The 19,578-nt window shown below is 46.7% G+C and overlaps 1 protein-coding gene and 1 long non-coding RNA gene across 3 annotated transcripts in view; both read left to right on the top strand.

Annotated features, from left to right (window-relative positions):
- The window catches only part of LOC137465772 (uncharacterized), a 51,398-nt gene that overhangs the window by 12,377 nt on the left and 19,443 nt on the right, over window positions 1-19,578 (top strand). The gene's annotated exons all lie outside the window — the stretch shown is intronic.
- On the top strand, window positions 16,814-19,058 carry LOC137465769 (C-type lectin domain family 2 member B-like). Of its 2 annotated transcripts, none has more exons than XR_010994826.1 (6): window positions 16,814-16,979; window positions 17,387-17,443; window positions 17,824-17,922; window positions 18,017-18,192; window positions 18,307-18,506; window positions 18,800-19,004. XR_010994826.1 is itself a non-coding variant. In XM_068177795.1 (6 exons), exons 1-6 carry the CDS (start codon window positions 16,955-16,957, stop codon window positions 18,951-18,953), a joined length of 615 nt encoding a protein of 204 aa, XP_068033896.1. In that variant the 5' UTR covers window positions 16,826-16,954; the 3' UTR covers window positions 18,954-19,058. The 2 variants fall into 2 exon arrangements, 1 of the variants encoding a protein (XP_068033896.1); XM_068177795.1 differs by having other exon boundaries at window positions 16,826-16,979; window positions 18,307-18,410; window positions 18,800-19,058.

The following is a 19,578-nucleotide window of genomic DNA, read 5'->3' as shown; positions in this document are numbered from 1 at the left end:
AGCTAGCAGCTCCCTGAGTTTGTGTCTTTGTGCATGGGGTCATGCTCTGTGGTCCGTTTCCCTGGAACTTGCACTCTCTCGTGTTGTGATTATCCTTCCTGCAGATGGAGCAAAATTTCTTCATTGGGGCAGATCAACATTGACTCTGTATATGTCTGACCTTTCCGCATCCAAAACATTTGATATTTTTTCCTTCTGCTTTTTTCTCTAATTTTGAAAGTAGTGGCTTTACGGCACTTTGTACCACAGCAGCCACATAGGCAGCCTTCTGTCTCTCTGTGGTTCTGGTCATGAATTCTAGCATGTCAACAACTTCTACTCCCTTCTGTAACGTGCCTAAAATCTGCCGAGTCTTGTCGTTAGTGTTGTCAGAGGCAAGCATCTTAAACAGCTTCTGCTTTGTATCTGGATCCAGGTCGGGATGATCATAGATGGCTCTGTGCAAGCAGTCTATGAATTTATCAAAGTCCTCATTTCCTCCTTGACGTATCTGTGTAAAAGCCTGAGTATGCAGCCGATCCAGCAATGCAAGGATCGAGTTGTATGCAAGTTGTTGGCTTAGATGCAAAACTTCATTTATACTTTGGGCTTGGGTGGTTGCTGTGGACCAGGGGCCTTCTCCTAATAATTGCGGTGTTGTGGTTCCAAACAATGGATCCCCTTGAGCCTGAGGTCTTGCTTCCTCTTTTTTACATGCCCCTTCCCAATTCTTATAAAACTGAATTTGCTGGTGGGGGGGCATGATTAAACTCACCAAGGTTTGAACATCAGCTGGAATTAAAGTATCTGGTGTAAAAATGAATTGCAGTAGTGATTGTGCTAATTGAGACTTCAAGCCATATTGTGTAACAGCGCTTTTCAATTTTTCTAATATCTTCCAATCAAATGGCTCCCATCCTCGCCCTGTGGCTTGGGTTACCACAGGGAAGGCTTCTATAGTACTAGGGGGAAAAGACCCCTCTATTATTGCTTATGTTATAACTCCTTTCCACTTCGTTTTTTGTGCGGCTTCTATATCAGGGTCTAACTCTAACTCCTGCTCTGGCATGGTCAAGGGGGGTATCCACCTCCCCCTCCATTCCTCCAGAGCTCTTTTGGACCTAGCAGCTCCCTCCTTTCAAATAATAGTCCTTTTAGGAAGTGACTTGGATCACTTTGTTGAATTACTAAAATTTGCAAATTGTCTACCAAAGCTTTTAAGTCCTCTTCTACCGCAGCAGATCCTGAATCTGTCTTTTCTTCTTCAGCCTCATCTTCAGATAATGAATGCACTACTTTTAACACTTCATCACCAGCTGCCCCCTTTTCCTGAATACCTTTATTCTCAGGTCAGCAGCTCAAACCTCCGAGGGAGGTAGCTTCCTCACTCTGTTTCTGGTCTGAGGGTTTGAGTTCCTTTTCGGTTACTGGAACCGGGCTGGAGGGTTGGGGGCCACACAAAGGAACGTTTAATGTAGTCGAGAATAACTTGCTAGCAGGAAATGCCTGTGACTTAGAGTCCGGGCTCAAGGAAAACCCAGCACAGGCTGCCGCAGCAGCTTTCTTTTCCGCCTTCATCATCCTTAGTACCTCTACAATGTTTTTCCACAGGGTAGCATATTTAGATGCCTCTTCAGCTTTACCTCCTCCCGAAGCGATACAGACCCATATCATGCAGCCCACAGCCTCCAATGTCAATACCTCAAAAGCGACATGCGCCCCTGGTATGGGGTTATGATCCCATGCCCAGTAAATAAGTCCCTTCAGAGTGGAAGAATCATATTTCTGCCCTCTCTTAGAGAGGATATATTGGAGGAGTTTCTGGACCCCATCTCATAGTCTGACCCCATCTCCTCCGCGGCCACTCACCTGATCAGGGCGAGATCAGTTCATCTTCATCAGTTTGTCTTTACTTGAAGCTCCACCCTCTCTTCCTCTCGCCCAGGGCAGCGAGGATACTTTCGACCAGCTTCTCTGCCTCCCGAAGGCTGTCGCGGAACCTCTGCATAGCAGTGAAATAGCTGTCTTTGGGTCCCTGTTCGGGTGCCAAAAAATGCAGAGGATCAGAAGTGGGACATCATGCCATGATCAATATGATCAAGTGAAGCCAATTTATTGCAAAAACTAAGCTATATTTATACTGTGTTCTATTGTTTACGTGCCCCAAGCTAATGCATAATTGGTTAGGCCTAATTGTTCATGTGCCTCAAGCTAATACATGATTGGTTAACTCCCTCTGTGCATGCATTTTAAGCTTTTACTTTATTCAGTTATTTTTTCTTCTTGATGTGTCTCGTTGCGGTTTTTTTGTAAAGGATGCCTTTACATCCTAAACTGTCTGGAGCTGAGCGTGTTCTCCTTTCGTGTCCTTCAAGGGCACTGTGACCTTACTCAGTTTCTATGAAGGTTGGACTGTGCATATGTTGCATATGTCCATTGTCCTGCAAAAAACTTTCAACGAGAGAGATGAAAGTACCGCCATTGGCAGGACCCTCAAGAGCCTGGAGAGGGGCAGGGGGGACTCCTTGGAGCCCCAGCACCCCAAAGCAGAGAATAACGGGAGAAGGGAGCCCGGGAACCCAAAACCCCCCGGCATCCCCAAATGGGCAGACCGAAGAGGGGGGAGCTTTTGGGATTGCTGGGACTCCCAGCAGCCTGGGGAGGGCGGGCACCGAGGAGAAGGGGGACCCCCAGTCCAAGTGTGACACCAGCAGGTGGGACAGGGGGGAGCCCCGAACACCAAAGGGGAGGGGCCAAGGACGAGGAACTCCTGGGAGGCTTGTTCAGGGCTGAATCTTGGTGTTTGGGAGGTTTTTATGGAGCCCAGTGAAACATAAACTTTAAGAAATTTAGAGATTTTAGAGGAGCTAAGATTTTAGTTAGATTTTGGTTAAAAAAAAGCTTTATTGGAATTAATTAAAATAAATGGGTAGGCCTTGCTTGATGAAGTTAAGAGTTAGTAGTTAACTAATAATTGATTGCTTGTCAACACAATGTTTAGTTAGCTGGGTTTGTAATGAGGAATATAGAAACTGACAAATAGCTTTTAAGAACATAAGACAATTGTGGGCTTTTTCTGTTCCGAAACCAACTACAGATAAGAAATGGGAGTTTCTACCAAGGGTTCATTTGTCACATTTGCATTGAAAAGGTAGAAAGGTGAGAATGAGGAAGACTTCATTTACTTCCTCATTTTGGGACCCCTCCCCATGAAAGGGACCACCGACCCATTTCAAGGAACAAACGACACATGCTTAATAGCTTTTGAACTGATTAGCATACGAAGCGAAGAATAGGATGTACCAAAATGATGAATATGTATTTGTATTTTGGGTATTCAATACTTGTATGGATAAAAGGACTCTGTAATCACCTGAAGGGCGCGGTGTGTATTTGGGAGCTATCCCACATGCCGCCCGGCGTCGTAATAAACATACACTTTTTCTATCTTTAAACTGTTAGAGAGTTTTTGTCCGTCACAGGTGGATATCGGTGCTAGATCAATATCCATATTTCTTTAATAAATCACCAGGACTGGACTGGAAACTTGTCCATGAGAGGCAGAAAGCTGTCATGTAGTATGGTCTGTCTAATCTCTATGTGCAAATCTTATTAGATCATATCTTTACTAGTAGATTGATGACTCCTTTGGATTGCAGAAAGCTGGCCTAGACCATTTTAAAACCCACACAGCTATTACTGTGGCAAGCGGACTGGGAAAGGCAGGTAGAAGCTACCATAGCAGAAAATCTTAGGCTCCCTCAAGAATACACTAGGGAGCTTGCCAACCCAGAAATGATGCTGGGGAAAAGCCCTTTTGCTGACCCGCAAGGTCAGGCACGTTTGCATACCACAATTTTGCAACAGACTCAGAAACTAGCATGAGAGGCTTTTCATGCGGTTCCAGATATGGGACTACTGCCACCATCTTATACCACCATTAGACAAGAGGTAAATCAGACTTTTATGAGTTTCCTAGACCGCCTCAGAAATGCAATAGATCGGTCTCTGGGAATGTCCCCAGAGGTTAAAGCTGTGCTGGGAATGCAATTAGCAGTAGAAAATGCAAATCCCGCCTGCTAAAGGATCCTGCAAACTTTGCCCAGAACAGCTAATTTGGTAGATGTCATAGAGGCTTGTTCCAGAGTAGGAACTCCAGAGAAGAAACCCACCTATCTATCAAACCTGATGGCAACTGCCCTTGAACCACTTCTGCAGCACAGAAAAAAATAGCACTGATCAAGTTTCTTCGGTGCGGCAGACATGGGCACTTTAAAGTACAATTCAAAGTTAGAGCTGTAAGGAAAAGGCAACAGCGACATCTAGACATCTACTGGTGTTAAGGGAAATTGCAACAGATGTGACAAGTTCGAGCATCGAAAAAGTGAATTCAAATTAACACACAAGAGAGACGGAATAACGCTGGGAAACGCGAAGCAGAACGCGAAGAGGGGACGCGCCATGACGCAAATGCTCCCCCACAACCAGGCGGCTGCCTGGACATTCTTCAATCAGCAACAGCAGGGAGCGCAGGAGTCGTGGTGGCAACAGCAGTAGAAGCTACCTTGGAAAACACTGATGTGCAAGTCATCCCATGTTGTATTGCACTGAGTAGTTTCTTTAGTTATTATTTTGCACTGGGTGGTTTGTTATTTTGCACTGAATGGTTTGTTTTGTATCACATGGTTTGCTCCGTATTTCCCCCCAAAGTCCTGTGGTGGTGGTCTTCCCCCAGGTTAGTTCTTCCCTTCACCCCTTTCCATCAGTTGTATCCCATTGGCTATAGCTCGTCTCCTCTGCCACCCTCCCCCCGGGTTTAAAATCTCCTGCCACGAGGCAGACTCCCTCTTTCTTCTCCTGGACACCTCCTTTTTCCTATGGACAATAAAGTTGTGGGATGCTGGTCCCAAGAAGGAAGAGCACCTCCCATCTTTTGCTTTTGTCCTTATCAGTGAAGCCGGGATCCAGAGCTAGCCAAATGGACCCAACAAGGCGTTAACACGACAGTCCCATCTACAGCAAATAGACCTTTGGGACATGGACTTAGTGCTCTATTAATAGGGAGATCATCCACATCAAAGCAAGGCATTTTTGTTTTACCTGGACTGATTGATGCAGATTATTTAGGTAATATTGGGATCATGGTGCAAACATCGAGACCACCCATTCACATTCCAAAAGGCACTAGGCTGGCGCAATTAATTTCATTTGAGGCTAAGGTTCCTAGACAAGGGGTGATGCATGGGGGGGAAAAGGAAGTTTTGGGTCAACAGGTAAACCTCAGGTAATGTTTACGTTACCATTGTTGGGAACAAATCAACTAAACCCATTACTTTTCAGCATCCTGTTGAAATATCCTCTGACAACAAAAGTTATGTTGCTGGACCTGGGTGCAGATGTCACTATTATTCCCTCATTTGCATGGCCTGCAACATGGCCTTTGAGTACCCTAGGAATGCCCATTCTGGGGGTGGGAGGTGTTCAGATGCTTCAAATCCGTAAATCACTCTTGACAGTGTGGGTTGATGAAGATGCACATGTCTGTGCCCAGGTGAGACCTTATGTGATGAATACCACAGTCTGGCTGCTGGGACAAGATGCACTGAGCCAGATGGGTTTCTGTCTCACCAATGAAGGTTTTCAGCAGCCATTGCAGGGCAGCCAATCCTGAAATTAAAGTGGTTAGCAGAAAAGCCACTTTGGGTTGATCAATGGCTGCTGTCTACACAAAAGCTTGACCATGTTAATGAATTGGTTGATGAGAAATTGGGGGCATATCATACCTTCTATGAGCCCCTGGAACACATCCATTTTTAAAATCTCTGAAAAATCAGGAAAATGGAGGTTATTACATGACCTTCGAGCTATAAATTCTGTGATGCAGGATATGGGACTCCTGCAACCTGGCCTACCCTCACCATCAATGTTACCTGTCAATTGGCAACTGTTGATCATTGATTTAAAAGATTGCTTTTTCACAATTTCCCTGCACAAAGACAACAGTGAGAAGTTTGCCTTCTCAGTGCCATCCATTAACAAAGCAGAGGCAGCAAAAAGGTATCAGTGGGTTGTATTGCTACAAGGGCTACAAAATTCTCCCATGATATGCCAGCTGTGTGTTTGTTGCCTGGGCATCAGCCCCACTAAGAAGACAATACTCAGAGTATCTTACCTATCATTACATGGATGATATTCTTGTTGCAGGAGCAACCTTGTTACCTGTCTTATAGCAGCAACTGCCGAAGGCAGGCCTTCCAATTGCCCCTGAAAAAATTCAACAACAGGTCCCATGGAAATATCTGGGTATGCTTATCATTGTGGGGCCCACATTCAGCCCCAGAAATTAACTATTTGTAGAGAGAGTTGGACCTTGGCAGATGTTCAAAAGTTAATTGGGGATATACAGTGGATTTGTGGCATTACTAATTAAGACCTTGAATCCCTAAGGCCATTACTAAAAGGGGGAAATCAGGCTAATTTGCCATGTGAATTGAATGAAAAACAACAGAAAGCTCTGACTCAAATTGCTTCTAAATTGGGTAATTCTTTTGCAGAAAGTTGGTCTCCTAATTTGCCATTGTCCGTTGCTGTGCTGAAGAGAGAAAAGCACATGATGGCTATCCTAATGCAGTGGGATAGCCAGGCTAAACAGCCACTGAAAATTTTGGAATGGGTGTTTTTACCATTTAATCTGAACAAATCCTTAACCACAAGAATGGAGGCTATAGCAAAAGTTGTAATCAAGGCACGGAGGTGGACACTGGAAATTGCAGGAATGGAACCCCAAAATATTCTTCTCCCATGAAAAAAAGGCTATTTACTGCAGTATTCCGACACCTTCCAACAGGCATTGTTAAACTTTCCAGGTATTATTAGCACTCATTTTGCCCCCATAAGCTTTTTTCTTTGCATCAACGTGTGGATGAACTACCTTGGTTATCAAAGCAACCTGTGGAAGGCCTCATAGTTTTTACTGATGCCAGTTGAAAAACTTCTAAAGCAGGCCTTACTTGGCAGGACAGAGGCAAATGGCTCAGTGAAATCTTTGAGGAACCAGGAGATTCTTTACAGGTTCTTGAGCTACATGCTGTCATCAGAGTGTTTGAAAAATGGCCAAATGATCCTGTTAACATTGTTTCTGATTTTCTTTATGTACTAGGTGTTGTCAAGCACATGGAGCAAGCATTACTGAAGGAAATCCAAAACTGGCGGCTGTGGCAACTCTTTTTGCAACTGTGACAGTTAATTAATTCTTGCAAACAGGATTATTTCTTTACCAACATTTGGAATCACTCTGGATTGGAGGGAGGCCTGGCCTTAGGTAACGAGAAGGCTGACCAATTAGTAGCACCACTTTGGGCCTCTGCTTCTCCCAACATTGATAAATTTGGCCAAGCCAGAAGGTCTCATGAGTTTTTTCATCAAAGTGCAAAAGTTTTACACAAACAATTCAGAATATCGCTGAAGGCTGCTTAGGGAATTGTCACAACTTGTCCGCAATGCCAGGGTATGATTGGTGGATTGGGTCCTGGAGTCAGGTTGTGGTTTAGGGCCCTTGCAGCTGTGGCAAATTGATGTAACCATCTACACCTCTTTTGGTTGCTTTAAATGTATTCATGTGACCATAGACACTTTTATTGCCATGGTTTGGGCCACTCCTATGACAAGTGAAGGGTCTCACTTTGTAATTTGACACTGGAGAGGCTGCTTTGCTGTTATGGGCTTGCCTCAGGAAATCAAAACAGACAATAGGTCAGGATATAGAGCCTGGTGAACCCAGAATTTCTTAGCTTCTTGGGGAGTGAAGCATAGCATAGATATTCCAGGTAACTCCACAGGTCAAGCTATCATCGAAAGGACACATCAGATCCTGAAAGGACTGCTTGATAAACAAAAAATGGGGGAGGATGGGCTGAGCCCACAGGACAGAGTGCTACTTTATGAATCCTCTATGGTTAGTAGGTAATCGCAGTGAACCACCAGCATCAACACATTACTCAGGTTTGCAGCAGGATTCAGAATTGGTACAGCATCAGCCAAAACTTCGTTTTGAAAATCCTATGACAGGGTTATGGGAAGGATCTGCAGAATTACTCATGTGGGGAAGGGGTTATGTTTGTGTCCTTACAGACAAAGGACCCCAATAGACGCTAGCGAAGTGGGTTTGTCCCTGCCTTGAAAAGGATACTCTGATTCCTAATACCACTAATGAAGCTACAACCAGCTTCATCTGAAAACATCCATTGCCCTCAGAACTGTAAACACTTTCGCTAACCTTGGGTGAGATTAAAATGTGTGGGGTGTGAAGCAGACAGGTCATGTGAGTTTAGGGGAGGAAGCTTTGCAACGTGTGAGGTGTGCAGACATTGGCACAACCAATAATTCAATACCTGGGTGATGTTATCCCAAGTGACAGGAAGAACAGTTAATTCCCCTGAAACTGCAAGCACTGAGCTTGTTTGAAAATCAAGAGCAATTGGGGCAGGCTATTCAGTGGTATTATAGCGAACGCTGGGAGCTTGAGCAATAAGATCAAGGATATTGAGTGTGGTAAGGAAATATTTATCCCCGGTCTTGTTGAGTTAAACCTAATCAGTGGGAACAAACAAAGAGAAGGTGGAAAGAAAGGAACCAGAGAAGAAGGAATAGGAGAAGGGCTCAAAGAGCAAGAGTCACAGTTAGTTCAGATTTTGTCCCTGATCTCATAGGGGAAGGGTTTTTTACCAATGAGCAAGATGAAGAACAGTCTTAAATTAGAGATGCGGATTTTTGGGAGTCTTTTTCTGTTATCTGTAATATGTAGTAACATCTGTAGTGCAGAGGAAATTAGCCTGCCAAGATAGTATCAGCAGGATATGTGGCTTTCTTGGGACAGTGCTACTGGGGTGGATTTCTTTTGTTTATCCTTAGCCAGATCCCTTCCACACATGTCTAATTGGTATCCCAGTAAGTAATTTTATTGGTTTTGCGAAGTGGGTAGGAGCTAGAGGAAAGCCATATGTGGAAGCAAATAGATCAAGCGCAGAGAATCATTGGTGTAACATCACCAGAGGTGGTACAAAATTGGACATATGCTAAAGGTTGGGGATTAGGCCAAACGGTGAAGTCTTCCAAGCAGCTATGATAACACAATCACTGAATTGAAAGTGGCCTAGAACCCCAAGAACTAGACCGGTCAGGTTTGGTTCCTGGGAATTATTGCTTGTTTTTTAACTTCTTTCTAGACCAAAAGCCAACTAATCTGAGCAATGTTCTAGTCCCATGTCCCAAAATAATAGAGTCATCCTTAATCCCAATTCTCCATGGTATCAGAACATGACCAAATGTTTCCACAATTTGGAAGTGCTGGTGCAAATGCGGCTGTAAGAAAGCTTCCACCAGGTGTCTTTTTAATCTCTGGGGATAGGGCATGGCCCGCAATTCCAAGTAATCCCTTTGGTGGACCTTGTTACTTAGGAAAACTAACCATGTTTTCTCCTAGCATGCAAGAAATGCTGAATCAGACTATTTGGAGAGCAGGACACAGCAAAAGAATTAAAAGAGCAAAAACAAGCTTAGGATCTAATTGTAATGATCAGGATCTAATTGCAATGATCTGTCAGGATCTGTGATATTTAGATGCTCCCAAGATTGCAGAAAGTCTCTGTCTTTCAGCCCTGCTGCCCAAGAAGGAGTCATAATTAGTCTGTGCTGGTTTTCAAGGTTGTTTATTTCTTCTTACCTAAAATATTTTCTCTCTGACCTGCAGCAGGTCTGTCTTGCAGGACAGTGTGCGGGGCTCTGCCCCTCAGTGGGATGTTACAAACATTATATACCAAAAACTACATGTGGTATATTTACAATAATGTGCCAATACCTATCATCCATGTTGAACAGTGTGTCCCCAGCCCAAACCAACAGAAAAATGCCAACACCACAGTGAAACATGGAGGGCATGAAGAAGAAGAAAAAGGACAAGGCACGCCCAGTTTCCTCCATCTTGCCCCCTTTGAACCCCCTATCTAGAATCCTAAAATTCTACTTTTGCACCCGTGCCACACTAATTACTACTTATATCAAACACTCAGAGCTTGTAATTCATCCTGTAAGATTGAAAACTCTTTTCCATGGATAGAGATCAGAGACAGTGTCTCTTGGGGCTCTGTACAGGGGGGTTCCTGACCCCCTGCCAGGTCCCAGACCTTCCAGGGCAGCGAGAGGGATGCCCTGGATTCCCAGAATGATCGTGTAGAGTTTTGGGGCACTATAGCACAAATCATAGCATCATTCCTTACTCCAGATGTTGTGGCTGCTCAAGCTTTGACTACACTATATAAGCTGGGATGCTGGACAGCTAAACGACTGAATACAATTTCACCTATTCTAAATCAAATGCCTACTGATGTAGATAGTATTAGTCATGGCACACTGCAAAATAGAGCTGCTATAGATTTTTTGTTGTTAGCACATGGGCACAGGTGGGAGGAGTTTGAAGGAATGTGTTGTATGAATGTCTCTGACCATTCTGCATCCATTCACAGGAAACTCAAACAGCTACAAGATAACATGAAGAAATCAACTGTGAATGACTGGGGGTTGGAAGAATGGTTTGAGGGATGGAGAATAACTGGATGGTTGAAAGATATTGTAAAGGGAACTTTGTTAGTATTAGTAGTCATTATTTTATTGCTTTGTAATTATTCCATGCATAATTAAGTTGGTGACCCTTAGTAGAGAATACAGTAAAAGAGGGTCTGGCTGGTGCAAGAAGAAGAAGAAGGGGGAATTGTAGCAATGTATCTGAACAACTTAGGCTTCAGTGTGCACCATCCATACCACTTGTAACTGTTCTTATCAGAATTTTCTCAGGGCACTGTGGAATTCATCAAGGTTACTAAGACATAAGCTGTGCTACAATAAGAACGATGAAGCTGAGAAATCAAATACCAGGATCACAAAAGCTAGATAACAGAGGACTGTGAAACACCAGGGCTGAGAAATGGAGGCAGAAAGCGAGTGAGCAAGACAAAGGCACCAATCAAGCAGTGTGTACTTAGTAGTTTGTAGAATCTATGAAAATGTGTGTAATATAAACAATAAAGGGCTTCTCCTTGATCAAATTGGTCAGTTGTTCAGGGTTCTTGAATTTCCTGCAATACTTGTGGGGGTCCCATGTTTGGTGGACGGGGAGTGCCACCTTTCTCCAAAACAGCCCTTGACCAATCAGAGAACACCGAGGTGATGACTTCCAAGTGTTCAGGCAGACACGCTGTACGCAGAGCTTTCAAAGATACTTAACCAATCAGAACTCAGTTTAATTGTGACTCATCAGATGCCAAGGAGACACACAAAGCCCAGAGCCCCCCTCAAATTTCCAGCCAATCATAACTTTTCTCGCCGATGACTCCCCAGGTGCCAGGCAAACCCGCAGCACCCAGGGCTCCCCACCCAGATTTCATCTGCTTCCCCACCTCGCCCCCAGTGCCCCCCGAGAGCGGAATTTGGGAAGGGGAGAGGTGGGGGGTGCCCAGACCGGGCTCCCCCGCGCTGTCCTGATGGCGGCTGAGTGTGGGTGGGAGTCCCGCGGGGCCGGCCCTGCCCAGGCACGGCTGATGCCGCCCGCCAGCGCTCCGCACTAATCCGGACTGGTGCTCCTGGTGCCGCGCGTGGCAGGCTTGCTGTGGGGACCCCCCCTTGGCACAGCGCAGCTGCTTTAGGACTGTCGGCACCGCCCGGCGCTGGTGATGGGGCGCGTGGGGGCAGCTGGGGCTGTACTGGTAGCACTGGTGGTGCTGGAAGCCCCGCGGAGGGGGAAGGAGAGGGGGAACTGGGAGAGGGTAGGAAGGGAGGGCAGGACTTGGGACCTCAAATTTAGAGAAAGGGGGGATGGGGCCGAAAGTGAACAGGAGGGGGCTGGGACCCCAAAAAAAAACAATCACGGGTGAGGGGGGTTGAGGACTGGGGGGATGATGGGAAAGGAAAGGAGAGGTGCCAAAAATTGGGGCTGGGATCCCCTGATACCGAAATTGGCTGGAATAAACTTTCTAACACTATTTGAAGCATCAGCAAGCAGGCAGTCTTTATCTGTGCAGGGCACAGAGGAGTATATTTCTTTATTCACTGTGTGTCTCGAGACTTTACAACAAGGTATTCATACCATCACAATAATACATATGCATTAAAACATGTTTCTTATCATAATACATAAAAACCACTTTCCTAGAACTGTTTTGCATGCATCCTCCTCCTAGGAGGCCTTGTATGGTCCTGAAGGGTCAGCTAAAGGGGTCTTTGGTGGTCGTATTCACTGAATGCTTCAATATAAAAGGTGACCTTGCCTTGAACTTTTTCTGTGAGCATGCGCTCTTGCTTCTTTGCTACTGACTTGCAAAAAAAACATGACTTGCAAAAAAAACCCGCCCTGTACTCCTTTCTATTTGTTTCTCCACTGGTTCAACTTATGTTTATCATCCTGTGTAAATACTTTAACGTTCTTTTATCTTATTTGCTAGTTAGTCTTTAAGCTCTATTCCGCAACTTTAGGGGAACTGAGAATTCCTATTCTCTGTGTTATTTATCAGTACCACCCCACAGCACATAAGTTCTTTTATCTTATTTGCTAGTTAGTCTTGTGAAAAATGCATATTTTATGATTGGCTTTTCGCAAATATTAAATTGAATACTATATGTATTATGTTATATTGATTAGAAGTGCTGTATTAACATTTTAATAGTATGGTATATGTAGTTTTGTAGTTAAACTAGAACCTATGTATGTGGGGGTTTTTTTTACTAACTCAAGCAAGAGATGAGATAATGAAGAAACTCTTCACACAGAGATGACAATGATGGGGGCCCATAAAGAATTACTGCCTCCTTATCGGAAAAGACAAACATTCTTCCACCTTCTCTCCGTCTTTATGGAACCACCAGGATTAAGGGGAAGAAGTTGACAAAAACCAGAAAAGTTCTTAATTTGCAAGGAATTTATGCATCATGTATGAGATGTATGAATATGCAACAGGCTACTGCTTTTAAAGATTATTCCTTTGTTCACAAGGCATGCTTATTGGGCTTAAGTGCCCGAGAGCATCCGGACGTCCGTAATTCTTTGCTTTTTATTGTCTTGTAATTGTCCTAACTCTAAATTTTCATTACTCTAATTGTATTACTATTTTTATAACCATTTTATTATTATTAAACTTTTAAAATTTTAAAAAACCAAGTGATTGGCGTTTATAACAGTCTTTAAGCTCTATTCCGCAACTTTAGGGGAACTGAGAATTCCTATTCTCTGTGTTATTTATCAGTACCACCCCACAGCACAGCCCAGTTGCTTTGGGGTGTCAGCACCTACCCGGCTTTGGGGATGGGGTGTGTCGGGGGGCTGGGTGCTGTATTGGTGGCATTGGTGGTGCTGGGAACTTGCCCATCCCATGGGGTGAGCAAGGGGCATGGGAGGGGGAAAGAGGGGGGAAGAGAGCTTGAGACTCCCAGCTGAGCAAAAGGGGAGGTGAGATGCCCAAACTGAACAGGATGGGGCTGGGATTCCCAAAACCAAGCACAGGGGAGGTGGGTTGAGAGCTTGGGGGACGATGGGAAAGGGAGAAAAGAGGGGGCTGGGATCCCTGAACAGAGAGGGATGGGGATTCGACACACAAATTGAGTTTGGAGAGGTCAGTGGATTGGGGGGAATGATGGAAAAGGAAGCGAAGAGGGAGGGAGAAGGTGAAGCTGGAAAGGAAGAAGGGCAGTTCCATGGGTGTCCACCCTTATTGCTCAACACTTAAGCCCTAGAGTGAATTCCTGGGCTCAGGGTGGGAGAGGAGGGTGCAGATGCACACTGAGGGGATTCCCCACTGTGTTTATTCCCGGTGGGGTTCCCCCAAGCCATCAGCCAGTGCTATGGCACTGTGGGGCAGAAGGGATGGGAAAACATCGAGAGGAAGAGGAGAGCGTGAGAGAAGGAGGAGGAGCAGGAAGAGGAGGAGCATCAAAAGGAGCAGGAGAAGCGGGGAGGGGTACTGCTCGCTGTGTCCGCCGCCCCCGCGGCCCCAAGAGCCTCGCACCCCCTACATCCCTCAGGTGACTGGGGAGGGGGAGTTTGACCCAAATATATTAGGGGGTACCTGGCAGGGATTTTTTTGGGGGGTTTTGGGAGTTTGCAGATTCTGGAATCAAGTCCCAGGTATATTTGCATTTCTCTGGCAGGTTTTCTTGGGGGATGGGGGTGTGTTTGAAACTTGCAGAACTCCAGAGATGAGCCTCGAATGCCCCTTGTGTGGACATTGGGGGGGGGGGGGAGGACGTCCATGTCGCGCTCACCCAGTACTGGTGGGTTAGGAGATCAGTTCTGGGAATCCCCGGGAGAACGAGGGGAGTGTAACATGGGACCTTTGGAGTGGGGAAAGTAGAGACGGGGTGATAGCGGAGTTGGAGGACCCCCAAGAGCCTGGAGGGGTGGGGAAAACAGAGATGAGGGAAGGTCAGGACACCCGACCCTGAAAGGGGTAGCAGGGAGAGGGAGGAGCCCCAAGTGCCTGGAGTGAGGGGAGCCTGAAGAGGACGACCCTGGGACGACCTGGGAGCTGAAGCAGAATCAAGGGAAAAGGAAACCCGGAACCCCCCAGGATCGCTAAGCTGGACTCCAAAGAGGGGAGATCATCAGGGTACGTGGGTACCCCAGAATTCCAAAGAAGGGAGACCAGGTAGGGGAAACTCCTGGGAAGGGTTTTTTGGATTGATCCAGGGGGATATGGAAGAGCATGAAGTGACCGTTATCTCCATTCGGTTCTCTTGCACCACTGGGGGGGAACTGGGGATAAAATGAAGCCTGGGAAGGAGGGAGGGGTGAGGGAAGTGAGTTTTACTAGGATGTGGTTGAATTCTCATTCTTTTGTTGTGGTTTGACTGGATATAAATTCAAATAATTTCCCCCAAGCCAGCTCTGTCGTGCCCATGGCAGTACCAGGGGAGTGCCCTCTCTCTGCCCTGGTCTGAGCAAAGAGCCTTTCTTTGGGTGTACTCTGCCCTGTCTGGGGCAGAAAGGCACTGCCCAGAGCAGCCTTGGTTGCATCAGGCACTCAGCCAGACTCAAACCATTACATGTGGCACACGGGGAATGTTAAACATAAAGCTTAAATCAAACAACGAGTTTCTGGAGGGTATTCTCTGCCCCTTTGCCTTTCCTGGGAGCTATAGGGCAACATGCTGGGCACAACAGCCCAAACTGCTGGAGCACAGCCAAGTGCTCAGACTGTGACTGTGAACTCTTTGCCCTCATTCCCAGTGTGTGATGATACTTAAGCAACCTCAGGAATCTGTTTTCACTCTCCATGAGCTCATACTTACACAGCCCCAGGGATTTGGTTCAGTCTCCATGAGCTTGGCTATGAGGGTGAGTTCTGGAAAAACAGCTTCTCTATGTAAAACTCAGGGCAGGTTGAGTTGGCACTGGCTGGAAAGATGCCACAGATGGGATGGAGCTGAACACCCAGATCATAGCCTCATCTTCAAGGGGATTGAAATAACCAACTGATGAAATAAGTGTAGCAAATTAAAGAGAGAGGGGAATAAAACCCCAAACTCATTACTTTACAGCTGGTTTTATTGAAACTTTTGCCACCATGGGGTTGGTTTGAGTGTCTGGATGTGTTTTTTTTAGGTGAGTTCTAAGTTTTGCTGCCTTGTAAGTGGTTTTCAGTGATTTTATTGGGCTTTTTCTTCTAGCCCCTTCTAGCTCTTGCAGCAGTGCCTTTGTGGTGGGTTAGTTTTTGGGGGCCCTCACACCCTTTGATGCAACTTCACATGAGCAAAGCCACCCTGAGGAGACACAGGTGTGTCCCTGCACTGCTGCAGGGGAGAAACCCCTGGCCCCAGCACCACTTCTGCCCTCCCCAGCTCTGCTCCCTCTTGCCCCTTTGCAGGTATGGGGGAGGAGAGGAAAAACCTGCATCATTCTTCTGATACCAAGCCCAGAGAGAGTTTAAATAAACTTTTGTTCTGGAAGAGAAAGGCTTGTTGGAGCCTTTCTGTGGAGCAGAGGCTGTGCCCAGGAGTGGGAAATGGCTCTGTATGGGGAAGGCTGGTAGGTTCTATTACCCCTAAATCATCCATGGCACTTGTGGCCTGTGGGTGAAGGGGCCAGAGGTGCCCCTGGGAGAGGGTTTGTGAGCTGATGCCTCCCCACTCTGCAGAATTTCCTGAAGCAGCTGCTTTGATGCAAAACGGGTGTGTGAGTGGGTGGGACTCAAGAAATCTGGGAGAGAAGAAATGAGAGGAAAAGCTTGGAGGGAGAGAAATTTCTGTGCCTCCATCCCCTTTTCCCACCTCTTCCTCCTCCACCAGTTTTTCACCCCAAAATACCCCAAGCTGCAACCTGGAGCAGGAGGAATTGGGGGGTTGGAGACAGTAACAAAACACCACATCAATTAAACCAAAATTCAAGCATTTGGAGGGGAAAAAAACCACCCTTTTTTTCTTACCTTTGTAGACACAGGCAGGTGGTTCTCATATGGAAAATATTTACCTGGGGGAAGTACCAGGTGCAGGGGCTGGTAATAATTTAATTTACAGTGATGACAAAAACATCTGCTGGGCATTGATGTGAGTGATTTATATAGTTGTAATAAATATAGAAACTCTTTTCAGTTGCCAGTGACTTGACAGCAGCACCCACAGGTATTTCCACTCTGTGTAAGTCAACCCTTGTTCTGTTTCTCTGATTTTTTTTTTCCTTATAAATATTCAGCAGATTGTTCCTGTGGGACCAGCTTTGCTTTGCTGAGGAGAGCTGTGACTTCCCAGGAGGTTGGCAGGATTATCATCTTTTTGTGTTTTTGTTTTAGGATCACGGGAGCATCCTAGTAAAGCCCTAAGAGGGAGCAGGACGTGGTTGGGCCCTGTGAGCCTGGGGTGTTGTCCAAGATCACTTCGTGGCAGGAGGAGCTGAGGGACACTCTTGTCCCTGGAGAGTGCCCCTGTCCCCTCTGTGGGGATGGCAGAAGTCCCTTGTGAAGAAGGTACAGAGGCACCATCCCCTGCCCCAGGAGCTTCACAAGCTGCCCTGCACACGGTGGGGAATCAAGGTTGGCTCAAGTGGGGCCATCCAGCGCCTTCTGGGGTGCCCTGGGTGGCCTGGAGTTGGGGCTGGGGCTGTAAACCCCTCTGGACTTGTGTAGGTCCTCGAGACAACATCTTTTCAGGACACCCACAGCCAGCAGGAGTTGGCTGAGGTTGAAGCAGAGTTGAAAAAACCAAGCAAGTTCTGGTTTTTTGAGAGCTGAAATTATGTTTTCCTTCCTGCTGCAAACATAAACCTGGCAAAGGAACAATAGTGCCTGACTGTCCTAGGAGGAAAATATCCCAAATCAGGACTTTACCACTCCCCACTTCCATCTGTGAGTTGGAATTCACTTTGTTTGCATAGGTGGAGACTCAGCTGCTGTGATGGAGCTGCTGCAGCAGAGAACAGAGGGAAGGACCAGTAAGCCCCAGTTTGGTTATGGGGATGTTGTTTCAAGATATGGCTCAGTGTGTTGGGGGAAGCTAAAATGGTCAAAGGTGTTGTGGGAGGGAGAGTAAGAAATGTCAACACGTTTGCAAGCTGAGGGTCTGGGGGGATGTTGCCCATTTCGTGATGGAGTGGGGCATAGAGGTGATGCAGGGAGGTTGGGCAGACTCAAAAATTCTTGGAAGCCAATGATCGCACTGGGATGCCCCCTGGACTGAGCTTGTGCCCCACTGGGAGCCTCCAATGTGTTTTGGGGCTGTGTTGGAAGGTGTTGAAGTGACCCATAAGGGAAATGTGAGAGCTGGGAGAACAGGGGGTGCTCTTCATGCCCTTCCCACGTGGTTTGTCCCAAGATTTCAGCCGCAGATGCAACAATGACAGAAAGGTGACCATTGCGGTCACCGTGCTCGCCGTGGTGCTGCTTCTTACTGTCACCATCATCATGCTGGCAGGTGAGTGGCTGAGGGTGCAGGAACCACCCAAAAGTATCCTTCCTGGAGAAGCCCCCCAGCATGAGTCACTTGAGCATGTTGTGCTTGTTTTCAGCTAAGAAACACCCACCCTGCATGGCACCCACCCTGCCCAGCTGCCTGGAGAGTGGGATCGGCTTCGGGAACAAGTGCTTTTACTTTCTGGAGGAGGAAGTGGACTGGGAAGGGAGTCAGCACTCCTGCCTCTCCCGCCAAGCCCACCTGGCCACCATTGACACCAGGGAGGAGCTGGTAAGAGAAACCCCTGAGGAGACGGTGTGGAACAGCCTTTGAAGAGCAGATTAGGAAATTGCCTGAAGAGAATAGCATGGAGGTACCTGTGATCCTTGCTTTCCTCACTTCCAGCGTTTCCTCCTGCGCTATGGGAACTTCATGGAGTACTGGGTTGGTCTCTGGAGGGAAGGTTCTGGACCTTGGAAATGGCTCAATGGTTCCCTCTTCAATGCCCTGTACGTCCCATCTTCTGGAGAACAAAACTATGGCCTGGGCTGAGCTGGGGCAGGGGACTGGATGCAGGAAGCAGAAGTAGATAGAGATCTGTTGAGGTGGGAGCAATCAAACAGTACTTTCCCTGGTTGTGCCAAAGCATTCAGACACAACCCATGGATTTGTGGGATGCAGATGCTGATGAGGGCCTGGGGGCATCCCTGGATGAATCCCTTGGGACCAAGAACATGAAAACCATTGAGGAGTGGAAGTTGGGGTAGTTTGGGTTCTTCATGGGGACTTTGCTGGAAACGTTGGTCCCTGCTCCTGCAGCACTCTTAATCTCTCTGGAAATGGGAATCCCTCCCATCCCAGCTGTGTCCCATAAGCTCTAACTTTGTTGTTGATCCAGGTTTGACATCCAGGGCAATGGCCACTGCGCCTACACGAACTCCCACAGGATCAGCAGTGACAGGTGCTCTGAGACGAAATTCTCCATCTGCAGCCACCTGCAGAGACACCGCAGTGAAGTCCAGAAGGATACAGAAATCCTGAATTCCACCTGAAACCTCCCTCTTAACAGAGATCCACCACCAGCTGGTGTTAACCCCACACAATGTGGTACTGAGTCTTTGTTGTTTGTATTTGTTTAAATTTTAGCTGGCAAACAACTCGCAGGTTGGGATGCGTCTTTTTGCTGAAACTCAGTTGAGATAAGTCCATTTGTTAAAGTGAAAACCAATGATTGTGCAAAAAAAAAAAAAAATCAATCAAAACCTGCACTCTGGAGCAGGTCATAAAGAGGCAAACTGGGAAGGAGTTGCACGGGAGAAGTCTATGGAGGACTGACCCCATGGAAGGGACCCCACCCTGGAGCAGGGCAAGGACTCCTCTCCCTATTGGGGAAACAGCAGTATGAAGTGACCAAAACCCCCACTCCCATTCTCCCTGCACCTGTGGTGAGGAGGAGGGAGGGTGTTGGGCATAAAGTAAAGCCTGGGAAGGAGGGAGGGGTGGAGAAAAGGAGTTTTATTAGGATTATTTTTGCTTGTCATTTTCTGGGACCCCAAGGGCAACAGCCTGTACTCAACAGCCCAAACTGCTGGAGAATAGTGGCCCTTGGCCATGCCATGTTCTCTGTCTGTTCCATGTTCCCTGCCTCTCCTGTGTCCCTAGGCTCTGTGGGGCTCA

Source organism: Anomalospiza imberbis, unplaced genomic scaffold (genome assembly GCF_031753505.1).
Source record: "Anomalospiza imberbis isolate Cuckoo-Finch-1a 21T00152 unplaced genomic scaffold, ASM3175350v1 scaffold_108, whole genome shotgun sequence".
NCBI lineage: Eukaryota > Metazoa > Chordata > Aves > Passeriformes > Viduidae > Anomalospiza > Anomalospiza imberbis.
The sequence above is the reverse complement of the archived record's forward strand: the minus strand, read 5'-3'. Positions and strand labels throughout refer to the sequence as shown.

What these genes read in the sequence shown, in the direction of transcription:
- LOC137465769 (XM_068177795.1), top strand. Translation starts at nt 16,955, where the DNA reads ATGGCAGAAGTCCCTTGTGAAGAAG. An exon ending in GAGAACAGAGGGAAGGACCA is followed by an intron (nt 17,444 to 17,823) that starts GTAAGCCCCAGT and finishes GTTTGTCCCAAG; the next exon opens with ATTTCAGCCGCAGATGCAAC. An exon ending in CACCATCATCATGCTGGCAG is followed by an intron (nt 17,923 to 18,016) that starts GTGAGTGGCTGA and finishes GCTTGTTTTCAG; the next exon opens with CTAAGAAACACCCACCCTGC.